Source organism: Cyprinodon tularosa, unplaced genomic scaffold (genome assembly GCF_016077235.1).
Source record: "Cyprinodon tularosa strain WSP-4 unplaced genomic scaffold, ASM1607723v1 ctg328, whole genome shotgun sequence".
Classification (NCBI taxonomy): Eukaryota; Metazoa; Chordata; class Actinopteri; order Cyprinodontiformes; family Cyprinodontidae; genus Cyprinodon; species Cyprinodon tularosa.
In genome coordinates, this window is record NW_024039039.1 from 248,673 (window position 1) to 260,932 (window position 12,260).

Consider the following 12,260-nt stretch of genomic DNA (forward strand, 5'->3'; position numbering starts at 1 on the left):
GGTTTTTGCAGTGCAATCAGGCTTGAAAAGCTTCTTCCATAGTTTGCCTTCCTTCAGGTTTCCATGGTATCCTACCCCTGTTTGTTTTAACAGGCTGAACACATCCAATAATACGTTCCAGTGTTATTTCTACAGTGACCTTATCAGCACGGTTGTCATGTATGTGTTACTCGTTAAAAGTCATCACCACTGAGATCTCAGCTGAGCAAGGAGGGCGTCAGTTTCAGTGCTGATGGAAGGATTACCAAGGATTACTAATGATATATTTAATCTCTCTAAATTAAAGGTGGATCTTCTAAATTAGCGGAGAACTTCCTCCTTTGTAGCAGTTTTCTTTCCTTTACTGGAAGAGTCTGTTTAGTTAGGAGGCTCAGTTTAAGCTGCAGGATCATTTAAATCAAATTAGGGATCTTCACTACCTGACTTTTGTGAGTAAATACAAAACATCACATGATGAGGTGGAATTAGTGCTGAGAAGCGGAGCTTGAACATCAAAATCTGATTGAATCCCATGTTTAATTAATCTGTTGGCTTTTATTGAAGCACCATCCTTCTGAAGCACATTAGCAGCAGCATAGTTGCTGCTGTTGTTTCTCTTAGTCCCAGAGAAGCTTTAACAAGAGGAAGATGCAATCTTTACTTGTCTAGTAGTTTCATCTGAGGCTGATTCAACCTTTGCTGCATCTCTATTTTAGATGGTTTTTTAGAACAGAGAAAACTTTCAGACGGTCCTACACCTGCTGGCAGAATGAAGCTCAGAAAAAAGAAGTGAGTGACGGTGTCACAGCTACGTCTTTCTCAGAGCGCCGTCTTTAGACACCTGATGTCCTCTTGGGTTTTCCACATGGATGCCGTTTTTCATTTCACATCTTTTCACTCTTGTAAAAGTCCGACCCGGTGAGTCCAGGTCGAGGCTGTTTCGGAGCACTTAGAGAAAACCCTCCAGAAGTTTCTGTTAATAGGAGCAGAACGGATCGGTTGGTGTTTTTCTTTACTGACCCTCAGAAGAACTCATTAGGCTTTTCTCCAATTAGCACAGCAGTAATCATTTCTAGTGTACAACATGTTTGTATGAGCACATGTGTGCTCTGAGCTTTGAAATGAATGCTCTAAGGGCTCTGATTGCACATTCCTCAGTGGTGCCACTTAATCACATGATGAAGTCCACTCAGAAATCAGCTGAATAATTCAGCCGAACAATCACATCCCTGCTCCTACATGTGAGTCTAGCTGGCCTTTCAGCCATGATTGGTGGTGGTTAGATGGGGAAGTTTGGGTGAAATCCCATCATTATTGCATCATAATCTAAACCATTATAGCTGTTTTCTGTCTTGTTAAAATGAGGAGGATTTGTCCCCTTGGAAGAAAAGGCTGTAGCGCCCCGGGGGCCTCCTCACCGGTTCTTTTCCTGGGAGCAAGTTATTTACTACTCTTAACTCAAACTAGGTAAAACCGTATAAAAAGGACTATAAAACAGGAGTAAAAAATAACAGAGTTTATTCCAGATCAGGTCGTTACAGGACAGAGAAAAATGCTTAGAGCTTGCACAGCTGTGGTCTCAAAAATCACGTCCGCGAGCGTCCGGCAAAGTTTGAGCCCAGAACAAGGTAATCCCTTGCTTCTTATAGCTCAAGAGTCTATGTGTTGCATCATGTTGATGTTTAGCTGTCCGTATCAGAAACTGACACGCAATCCATGTCTTGAACTCCATGCAGCTTGCTTCTATACTTCAGGGTTACAGATAGCTATCCTCTATCAGACCGGCTCCAAGATGTGCCCATATCCTGTGTACTCTTAAAGACACGAAAGCTGTCTTGATTAGATGACCTCCGTACACACTGTGACATCCACCATGTGAAGGAAGGCCTTCTACTCTGTCTAATCTGACTAACAAAATAACAATGCACATGATGTATAAAAGAATAAACCTAACACTCTCTACCTGGAGGATATTTGTGTTTCACTGAATTTCAAACCTCCTTTAAAACTATATTCTATCTGTATGATAGGATATACTTTGCCTTAGGTAACCAGTATTTCAGAATGTTTTTCTGATAGAGAATGTGAAGTAAGTTAGACTATAACATGTTGCAAGAACATCGCAGCTCTGATACTCAATATTTTCTGCACAAATGCAAATGAATTATTGCAAATATTTGCAGTTACCCACTTTAAATATATAATTTACTGATTAATTAAAATTCTATTTCAGGTTGTTGTTAATATGCCAGATTGTATCTACAGATAATTTATTATTGGGCTAGTAACAAGGGTGCTAAATTATAACGATACCCTACCTGTAGCAGTTTCTTAGGTTTAATGATTATACTGCAAACTTTGTAAAATTAATGCATATTTTTATAGACTCCAAAACTAATGAAGAAAAACGATACTCCCATACTCGCCATATGGGTGTTTATACATTGAAACGTTTGTAGATTAATGATGTACGCTCTGACAGACTTTGAAACTTTGCATCATTGTGGTCAGAAAGATGCTTTACCTGAGTTTGAATGTGTAAATCATTTAGAGAACAATGAACACATGTCTAAAATAAGCAGAATTTAATATTTAATTTACTCTTTCATAGCTTGGCCAGGGACCATCATCACAAAACACGATAGCTTGTTGTGAAGATGTTGTTATGCTTAAATCCAGTGATACCAAATATGTGAATAGATCATGCACAGTCAGTGCGTTACATCATTAAATGAATAAACTGTCCCAAAGGAGAGAATAATAATAATAATAATAATAATAATAATAATACATTTTATTGCAAAGGCGCCTTTCTGGACACTCAAGGTCACCGTCCAAAAGATTAAAACACAACAGGAGAAACAAAGTCAAAACACAGAATAAAACTATTTAAAAAATACAAAAAATACAAAGGAGGGGACAGGGAGATTAATATAAAAGAGAAAAGGCTATTTTAAACAGATGCATTTTAATTTGAAATGGAGAAGTGAGTCCATGTTTCTAAGTAAGGGTGATAAAGAGTTTCAGAGGTGGGGGGTACAGCGGCTGAATGCTCTGCTCCCCATTGTGGTGAGACGGGCAGAAGGGACAGACAGGCAGTGGTGTCAAAAGTACACACATTTGTTACTAAAGTAGAAGTATAGATACTGCAGTTTAAAAACACTCTGGTAAAAGTTGAAGTATCAACTTGACCTCTTTACTCAAGTGTAAAAGTATGTGCTCCAAAAACTACTTAAAATATAAAAGTATAAAGCAACCTTTAAAAAAAAACAGCCAGATGCAACCAGATTGCTTCTGATGATTTCCTTTGGCATCAGCATAAATTTGACGAATAGCTAACCAATGAGTGTTTGCGTTTTATGACTCATCCAATTACACTAGTTTTCACTAGATGTGGATGGCGCCAATGATCTGCTTTGGATGACACACATGACGCGTAATAATAATTTATAAACATAAAACTGAGGCCAAGAGTAACAAGTAACGTTTGTTTTAAAAATGTAAGAAATACTGTAGAAAGTACAGATACTTGTGTGAAAATGTAATGAGTAGAAGTAAGAAGAAAAATAAGTAATGGAGTAAAGTATTGATACCTAGAAAGTGTACTTAAGTACAGGGAGTTCCTGTTATAATGCGGGCAACTGAGTTCTAAGACGTGACGAGGCTGTGAACCAGGATGGCAGCAGTGTGAGGAGGGAGGGAAAGATGGAGGCGGTTGATGCTTCTTAAGTAGACGTTGGCACACCGGGTGATGTTATTGATAAGGGATTGAATGTATAGGGTGCTATCAAGGATGACACCCAGACTCTTAACATGAGGGGACTAAGGGGAAAGCTGCTGGTTTTGGAAAGAGTTGATTTAGTTCCAATAAGTTGAACTACTGTTTAATTGAAGGAAATTGTTGGTGAACCAGGCTTTTATTTCAGAGATGCAATCTGTGAGGGAGGTGGGCGGAAGAGAAGACAATGGTTTTGTGGTGAGGTAGAGCCAGGTGTCATCGGCATAGCAGTGGAAATGAATGTTGAATTTGCGGAAGATGTTGCCAAGGGGAAGGAGGTAGATGATGAAGATGAGGGGGCCCAGGGCTGTCCTGTCCCATGAGAAGACAAGTATTAGCACATGATATGCTGAAATCCAGCTGATGAAGATTCTCAGTCATCCAGGTCATAGTCACTCTATAAAAGTAAAAAAAATCCACTGGACTTGGTTTACAAAATTTGAAGACGTTTCGCCACCTCTCCAGGAAGCTTTCTCAATTCAAATGTCTGGATCCGCAGTGAGTTTGAGTCTTTATATAGACAGAATCATAGACAGGTTTCAGATATTACAGGCTAACAATGGAACCAAACGACCCACTCATCAATTACCATTTGCATGTTTCCAAGCAATACAAGGCCTTGTCTATATAAAGACTCAAACTCACTGCGGATCCAGACATTTGAATTGAGAAAGCTTCCTGGAGAGGAAGCGAAACGTCTTCAAATCTTGGAAACCAAGTCCAGTGTATTTTTGGAACTTTTACGGAAATCCAGCTATCTACCGCAACATTTGGAGACAATGTGAAAGACTGTAGCTTAGGCTTGATACTATTTTAATAAAACCTTAACTTTGCAAGACCTCTTAAGATTCTACCTCTGATAAGACCCTTTGAGAAATCGATTCTTTGGATGTATATTTTTGGTGCTGTGGCTAGGTTTAAGTTGTGACTAGTTGTGACTTTGTAGATGGTGGTTCTGTCTTTGTAATCCTTGTTATCGTTGAAAAAGGAAATAATGATTTTGGGAACAGTCTCTGTGGTTTGAATCAGTTTCCAGATGTGGATGGCATGAGAAAATTATGCTCCTGGATAAAAGTCCACCTGGGAAAAGAGATAGGAGTCAATCTCTTCAGATCAGAATCCCCAATTATGATGATGGGTCTTCTGGGTTTAATCCTCCAATTGGCAAGTTTGTCTCCCTGCTGTTTTTTAGTGGTATAAATGCTTTTGCTGGATTCAGCATACCACCAGTTATTTCTTCTCTTTTTATATGGAACACTTTATTCATTTAGTGGTATAACACACTGACTGTGCTTGCCAGATACACATATTTGGTATTTCTGGGGGTTTTTTTAGGTTTGGGGTATATAACAAGTTTACATTAAAATTTTAAACCAACTATCCAATTTAATATTTGGGAGATCTTAGAGATGAGGAGAAACATTCTTAGATTGATCTAAGCATTGTCCTGAAAGTTTGTTAACAGAGTAATAGTAGAAGTAACTTTCGTTTTGGTCGATTGTTGTATCATTCCAGGGGAGAGAAGGTCCGAAACATCCAGTTGCAGGATGACTTCCTGCCGAGAGGCAAAGACAAAAACCGCGAGATTAAAACTCAGGTAGACAAAAACTCAGTTTGACTCAGCAAAACTCAGCTTGGTTAGAGTACCCAAAACTGGCAAACACTCTGGCGTCGAGGTAGTGGCAGTCAGCAGCTTAAGAGCACTCCGTTAACGAGGAAACCCTCCGCAGGTGTGTGAGGGGGCGAACCAGGACCAGGCGCCACCTGGTGGAGGAAGGAAGACGAACACACAAACCACAAAGGAGTCCTAACATCAAGTCTGACACGGTTTTTAAACACAAATAAAAAGGTGCATGGTAGATACTCTGGAGACAAAACTGCTGTTCTGAGGATCGCTGCTGGTTGGTTCTTTTAATCACCATAATAATGAGTTTTAGTTTAAAGTGTCTCTTCTGTTGAAGGAGTCTGCGTTGCTTTTTCCTGCACGCTGAGCACCATTATCACAGCAACCTCATTTCAGGAAAAAAAAGATTTTCACTCAGACATCCAACATGTCTAATGAAGCTGTTGTTTGTGGCTGAGGAGGAACAATACCGGGAGCGGATGGAAATGTTTTTCTGTAATAAACCTTTGGCCCAATCTGTCAGAAAAGCCCCTTCAGGTGCCAGACATCTGCTTCTGTTTCACTTCTTCTCCTGGTGTCTGCCCACTCCACGCTAGGAGCTGCCATTAGCCAGGTGGGGCTCAGCCTGCTCATCCCTTTAGCATCTGATACTGTAGATGCAGGGCTGCTTATCACCCACCCAGCAGCGAATCCAGCTGTAAGCAGACGCCTCCCAAACACTGCGGCGCAGCATCGGTAATCCTCTCAGATCCAGGCAAGGGCAGAAATCCGCCATTGTTTGTTTGTTTAATTTCAAGCTTAAACAGGAGCGGCGAGCGGGCCGAGAGGGTTCAGTCAATTACACCCTCAATGTGCAAAGTGACCCTGTTCAGTCTGCTGTCATAATAAATAACAAACACTTGGCAGCCCGTCTCCATTCAGAGGAAGCAGGACTGGGTTCCTGTCATTAAAACACCTGGTGGATGTGTGGACTGGTTCTGTTGGGCTCATTGTTCTGGAAATACACAGTGGTGTGGGAAAATTTTCGCCCCGCCACAGATTTGTTAATTCTTTGCCTTTCTGCCACATTTTATTGTTTGAAATCATCAACCAAACCTTAATGTACCTAAAAAAAAAAAAAGTCTTGATAACAGTTTGAATCTGATGCTTGTTCATTTTCTTAAAATCCTGTTCTCTATTTTAGGGCTGAAGCAATTAATTGGATTAATCAATTATTAAAATAATTGTCATGAAATTTAGTAATCAATTTATTAATTAACTGGAGAATAGAGACTGTAGCTAATCGAGCCTTTAGCTAATCGAGCGACCCGCTTAGAGCAGTAACTATACCAAAATTGTAAAAAAAAAAACATTTTGTATTTAAGATAAAAACTTTTTCATCCGTCAATCTGCTGTATTCAGGACTCCTAGTGGAAAAATTATAGTTTCACCTGGTTTCATATTGCAAAATGTCCTCTTTAAGGAAACTTTGGCTATCCGATTATTAATCGCAAAAAACAATCAACAGATTAATTGATTTGTAAACTAATCATCAGTTGCAGTTCTATTCTGCTTCAGTTTAGTTCTACTAGGATGGGATGGAGACAACCCCTTCCTCATTTATTTCTGAAACGGTCATAGAAGCAGAAACAGAGATTCTGGAAAGGAGAGCAAATACTTCACAGCTTTTACCTCCTCCTTGTTATGTAAGCTAAATATTGAATTTGTGAAATTATTCTTATTTTTCCTCTTTCCCTGTGGTTCTGAGCAGAAATGCATGAGGTTTAACCCGGATGCGACGGTCTGGATCGCCAAACAGCGGATCCTGTGCACGCTCAATCAGACCCTGAAGGATGTGCTGAACTACGGGCTCTTCCAGCCAGCGAGCAACGGGAGGGACGGAAAGTTCCTGGATGAAGAGCGCCTCCTTAGAGAGTACCCGCAGCCAATCAGCAAGGGGGTCCCCTGTTTGGAGGTCAGTTTTTCTCCTCATCACAACACACAAACTTTTAATGAAGAGTTTTATTAGTTGGTCCAAGAAATGGAACTGGATCAAATTCTTATCGGAACCACTAGATTTCGGGACGTTTATGTTAATCAGGATTTTGGTTCATGCTTCATAGAGTTTTAGTAAAAATTATTCTCTCTGTGTGTCTCACTGTGATTTCAAACTAATTTATTTATAATATCTGGTTTAATGAGCTCAAATAAAAGTAACATCAGAAGCTATTACAGATTAAATCATTTTATAGCAGTTTGCGTTTCTTTAATCTTTAAATCTCTGGATGTTAAAGAATAAAGATGTGTATAAAAAAAGATGAATATATATATGATTAACTAGGACTGGGAGTTGTAGTTAATTGATAGATCATTCAAAATTAAGGGTAAAACCAGTTGAATGTTCAAAATGTCTGGATTCGCCTCAAACTCGATGCGAACCCAGACATTTTGAATTGAGAAAGCTTCCTGGAGGGGAAGCGAAACATCTTCAAACCTTGGACACCAAGTCCAGTGGATTGTTTTTTTAAACTTTTACGGAATTAGTAAAAATAAAGTTGTACCCAAGCAATAAATGGTAAAAAAAAAACTCATGGAAATCACTAAACAGTTTAATATAGATTAATATATGGTTACTGATAATATATTAATATAAAACAAAAGTTTTTCAAAAAACCTCTATCATTTTCCCCTGCAGTTTGAGCAAGTAAAGAAAATGAAGCAGTCTAAAATGATTATTTAAGCTTGCTTTAAATCAACACTTTGGTGCAGAGGAAGTTTTTTAAGATTTATCTATGATCAGATTAATGGTGGAATGAAGTTCAGTCTGATTAATTGCAAATATTTTAATAGATTCCAATAATAAGTTTGTCTACAGAAACACACTCTGAATACAACCCAGCTGAATATATAGGGTCCTGTTCAGTCCTGGACATAAAACAACAGCCTGTTTCAGCAGCCCCTTTTATTTTCCAGAGTTTTTCCTACTTTCATCTATCCTTTTGATTATTTTCGTTTTTGGCGGGATTTTGTATCTTTCTCACACTTTTTCTAACATACTACCAACTGAACTGAAGAGCTCCTTCAGTGACAGACTGCTGCACCCTAAATGCACCATGGAGCGTTATCACAGATCCTTCCTTCCAGCAGCTGTAATACTCTATAACCACCACTGTTCCCAACAACCTCAATAAGTTGTTATATTCATGCAGATTTTGCACAGTTTCTATCTTGGTGAGTTAAATAACATGCTGCTGTCATTTTACACATTTCTGATGTTGCTGCTATTTTCACATATCCATTACTGTAAAAATGTCCATAGCTGCATATTGGTGATTTATCCTCTAGGTGTACAGTATTTATATGTGAAAACACTTACAATACAGTGTTTTATTTTTTTTATTTTTTAACGCTTTCTAAGGTCAACATTTGTGTAACCATTTTTTCTATAATCTTTTTAAACACCATAATTTCCCCATTGTGGGACAATAAAGGGATTTTCTATTCTATTCTATTTACGCATTGTTTTTTTTCTGCCACATGGGAGAAAATATTAAAAGAAACTGGGAGATTGCATTAATTTATGAACTATGCAACCATTTGCAACCTACTGATCATGTGGAAACAGACAAAAGGAAAACTCTTAATGAAAGGAGGGAGCAGACCCAGGCTATGACAGACTGCTGCTGGTTTAAGAAGCAGAGCAGAGACACCAAAGGAAGACAGAAGCACTGATCTAGGCGTACTTTTCTATGTTACAAACACGGTTGTTACATAGCTAAGCAGATAAGCTCTGAGCCGGAAAATAAAATCTATGGTATAAATCTAAGCAGATGTCATTAGACACAGCAAGAGCTCCTTCAACTGCTTTGGAGAGGCTTTATGATGATGATGATGATGCCTTCCTGGGTACTGTTATCTTTGGAAATTGCAAAGATAAAAAAAAGAAAGTTGGCCCTGGAACAACAGGTGTGGTGGACCTACCTCACCTTCGCCACTTTCAGCACAATCCGTTGTGAATTAAAAACATTTATAGATTGATTTCAGAATCCGAGCCCCATGTTTTGAAAGCGCACATGGCTTACTATGAGCTGGTGAAGATTCTCAGGCATCACTAATTGCACTATGACTCTCACTATGACTATCAAAGAAGTGGAATCTGACTGGATCTAAATATTAACCTGAGATCTGAGTTTATTACACTCAGACTCAGCAGGAATTCCTAATATTCTGCCTGTAATGCACATAATCTCTGATTCACTTTAAAACAAATCTTATATCTGCTGGGGGAGACACTGAAATCCTATAATGGAGATTATTATGCACATTGGTGCAGATGGATGGAAGAATAAAGGAGGTGATAACAGAGAGTGTTATTATTTTCCATGAATTTCCATCCCACAGATCCTTACTCTGACAGTCATTATACACTGATTATGAGTGGATATGAAAAACACCGGAATGTGACGACATCTTTCATTTCATAAAGTCCTGTTTAAAAGTCCCAGTCTCTAGAATATTGTAGTAGAATATTGTTCTAAAGAGGATATTCAAATTAAAGAGAGGTTTTCCTTTGTCTTGCTGGGATCAATCAGTAAAAATTTCACGGTCTGAGATGTATGCTGGTGCAGCGCTCGCATCTTATCAGCTGATCCTGATTATCGACATGTTCAGTAACCGCGACTTACTGTGTACAGATGGGATTTAAATCTGCTCTTTATTATATGGATCTTCCACGTTGTCTTAAGCATGAGGAGAGGTCTGCTAAGTTGGACTCTTACATTTAAATCATCAGTGTTTATTCTGGGCTTCCGATTCTTTCACTTTGACTTTTATTGTTTGATAATATTAGATTATATTCGACTCGTGGATCAATATTTTGCAGAAATGAGGTGTGATTTATTAACACGGATACATAGCTGTTGGGTTTTTTCCTATTAGCCAAGTTTTTAGTTATTTTATCATTGTGCGTTTGTTTTCTGCACATAACATCTTGTTGTTTGCTCTGGCAGGTCCTAATAGACTTTATTCAGATTGTGTTTAAAACACATAAAACAGGGATCATTTTTAAGAGGATGATGTCTTAGTTAATGAACCAAAAATAAAGATGCAGTCTGTTTGCCTCTGAAGAAAAACTTGGATTTGAGGATTAATGTTACAAACATCTAAATGTGGTTCAGTTGGTAGTTTAAAAAACAGCTGCTGCTTCTCATCAACCAGGGTGATTGTAATCTGCAATCAAAGCTGTTATTAAAGCTTTTTCTATTGTTCTGTTTCTGTGTTTGAGTAGTTGACGTAAATTCATGGAGGTTTGTTAGGTTTATTCAATGATGATAATAAAATTAATGTATGTACATATAAAACATTGGAGTAATGATATGCTTCACTCTGTCTTATGATTCAAACTGACTGTGATTCAGTCAGTGGAGCATCCTGTCTTATGACCTGATCAATTGTCCTGTCAGAACAATACTCTGTTTTGTAACCATGTGTTATGTTCTGTTAATAAAAAGGCTCTGCAGAGGAGGTTCGGGAGAGAGAGAGAGTTGGAGTGTTGGGTTTGGCTCTTTCCCCTTCTGCAGAAGCTGTTGTTGAAAATCCCTTTCTGTGTGTACTCAGTCCTACTTTTACGAACTTACATTTTTGAATCTAACAAGGTTTTTAACAGAAAGCTAATGAATCCATTGGACAGTAGTGCTAAATCCCTTGGTACCAGTAGAGATTTTATTTGACAATCCAGCTGGGAATTTTACCTGGAGAATATGAACAGATAATCCGCAAAAAGATTTTAAAAAAAATGGCAGGTTTAATTAAAAAGAAAAATGTTTAGGTTCTATCAAAGATAGCCTGAGCAGAGTGTCAAAGACATCAAAATATATGTTTGCAAGTTTCCATAAAACCATCAGATTTAACTTTAAATGAAATAGCAGCCTAATAAACACACTTGGGCCTGATACAGATCCCTGTGGGACACCACAACTGGTGAAGCTTGAGATCTTCAGTATTTTTACTTTACATAATCAACATGTTGACTTAAACGTTCAAACTTTGTGGTAACATGTTAACCATTAACAGAATGGGACTCTGAGTATGAACGTCGGGTTCATTTCCAACCATAGTTATGGATCAGATGTGTTGTTTTGCATGTATATTTTGTTTTATTTTTGGGAGGACTCCGTCGGTTGCTTGATGCCCATTGGATGGGACATAGTTTCCATAAAACACAAAGGATGATCTTAGACATAGCCCCATTTTTTCCTCTTTTGTGATTGTTTGCTTTCCTCCAACAGTTTCGCTACAAGAGCAGAGTCTACAGGCAGCCCAACATTGATGAGAAGCAGATCGCCAAGCTTCATACAAAGGTGAGACTTAACAAAACCAGTCCTATGAGCCTTGGCTTCTTTAAATGTCGTGCTTATTAAAATGCAGCTGTCATCATGGGAGCCAGTAGTGACTGTCAATGGGAGGAGGAGAATAACTAAAGCAATTAATGTCAGCTCTGACAGAGATGTTTAATGCATTTTCATTTCGAAACAGCAAAAACAGCACGCTTCCTTTGTGCTTACAGCAAATTATCTTTTAATTTTTACACACTGCAATTAAAGGAGCACATATCATGGTTGCTCTAAGATAACCTTTGCTAAACAAAGTGCTCTGAATGATAAAGAGAAGATTTATTTTATCCACCAGATGGTACACTTTACACACACACACACACACACATATATATATATATATATATATATATATATATATATATATATATATATATATATATATATATATATATATATATATATATATATATACACTATATTGCCAAAAGTATTTGCTCACCTGCCTTGACTCACATATGAGCTTAAGTGACATCCCGTTCCTAATCCATAGGGTTCAATATGACGT

At 38.1% G+C, this 12,260-nt stretch overlaps 1 protein-coding gene across 1 annotated transcript in view; it reads left to right on the forward strand.

Annotated features, from left to right (window-relative positions):
• The window catches only part of LOC119788861 (SH3 and multiple ankyrin repeat domains protein 2-like), a 381,590-nt gene that overhangs the window by 130,782 nt on the left and 238,548 nt on the right, over positions 1-12,260 (forward strand). The window contains exons 4-5 of the mRNA XM_038293549.1: positions 7,132-7,335; positions 11,648-11,719. Coding sequence (XP_038149477.1) covers positions 7,132-7,335; positions 11,648-11,719 — 276 coding nt within the window. The remainder of the gene's footprint in view (positions 1-7,131; positions 7,336-11,647; positions 11,720-12,260) is intronic.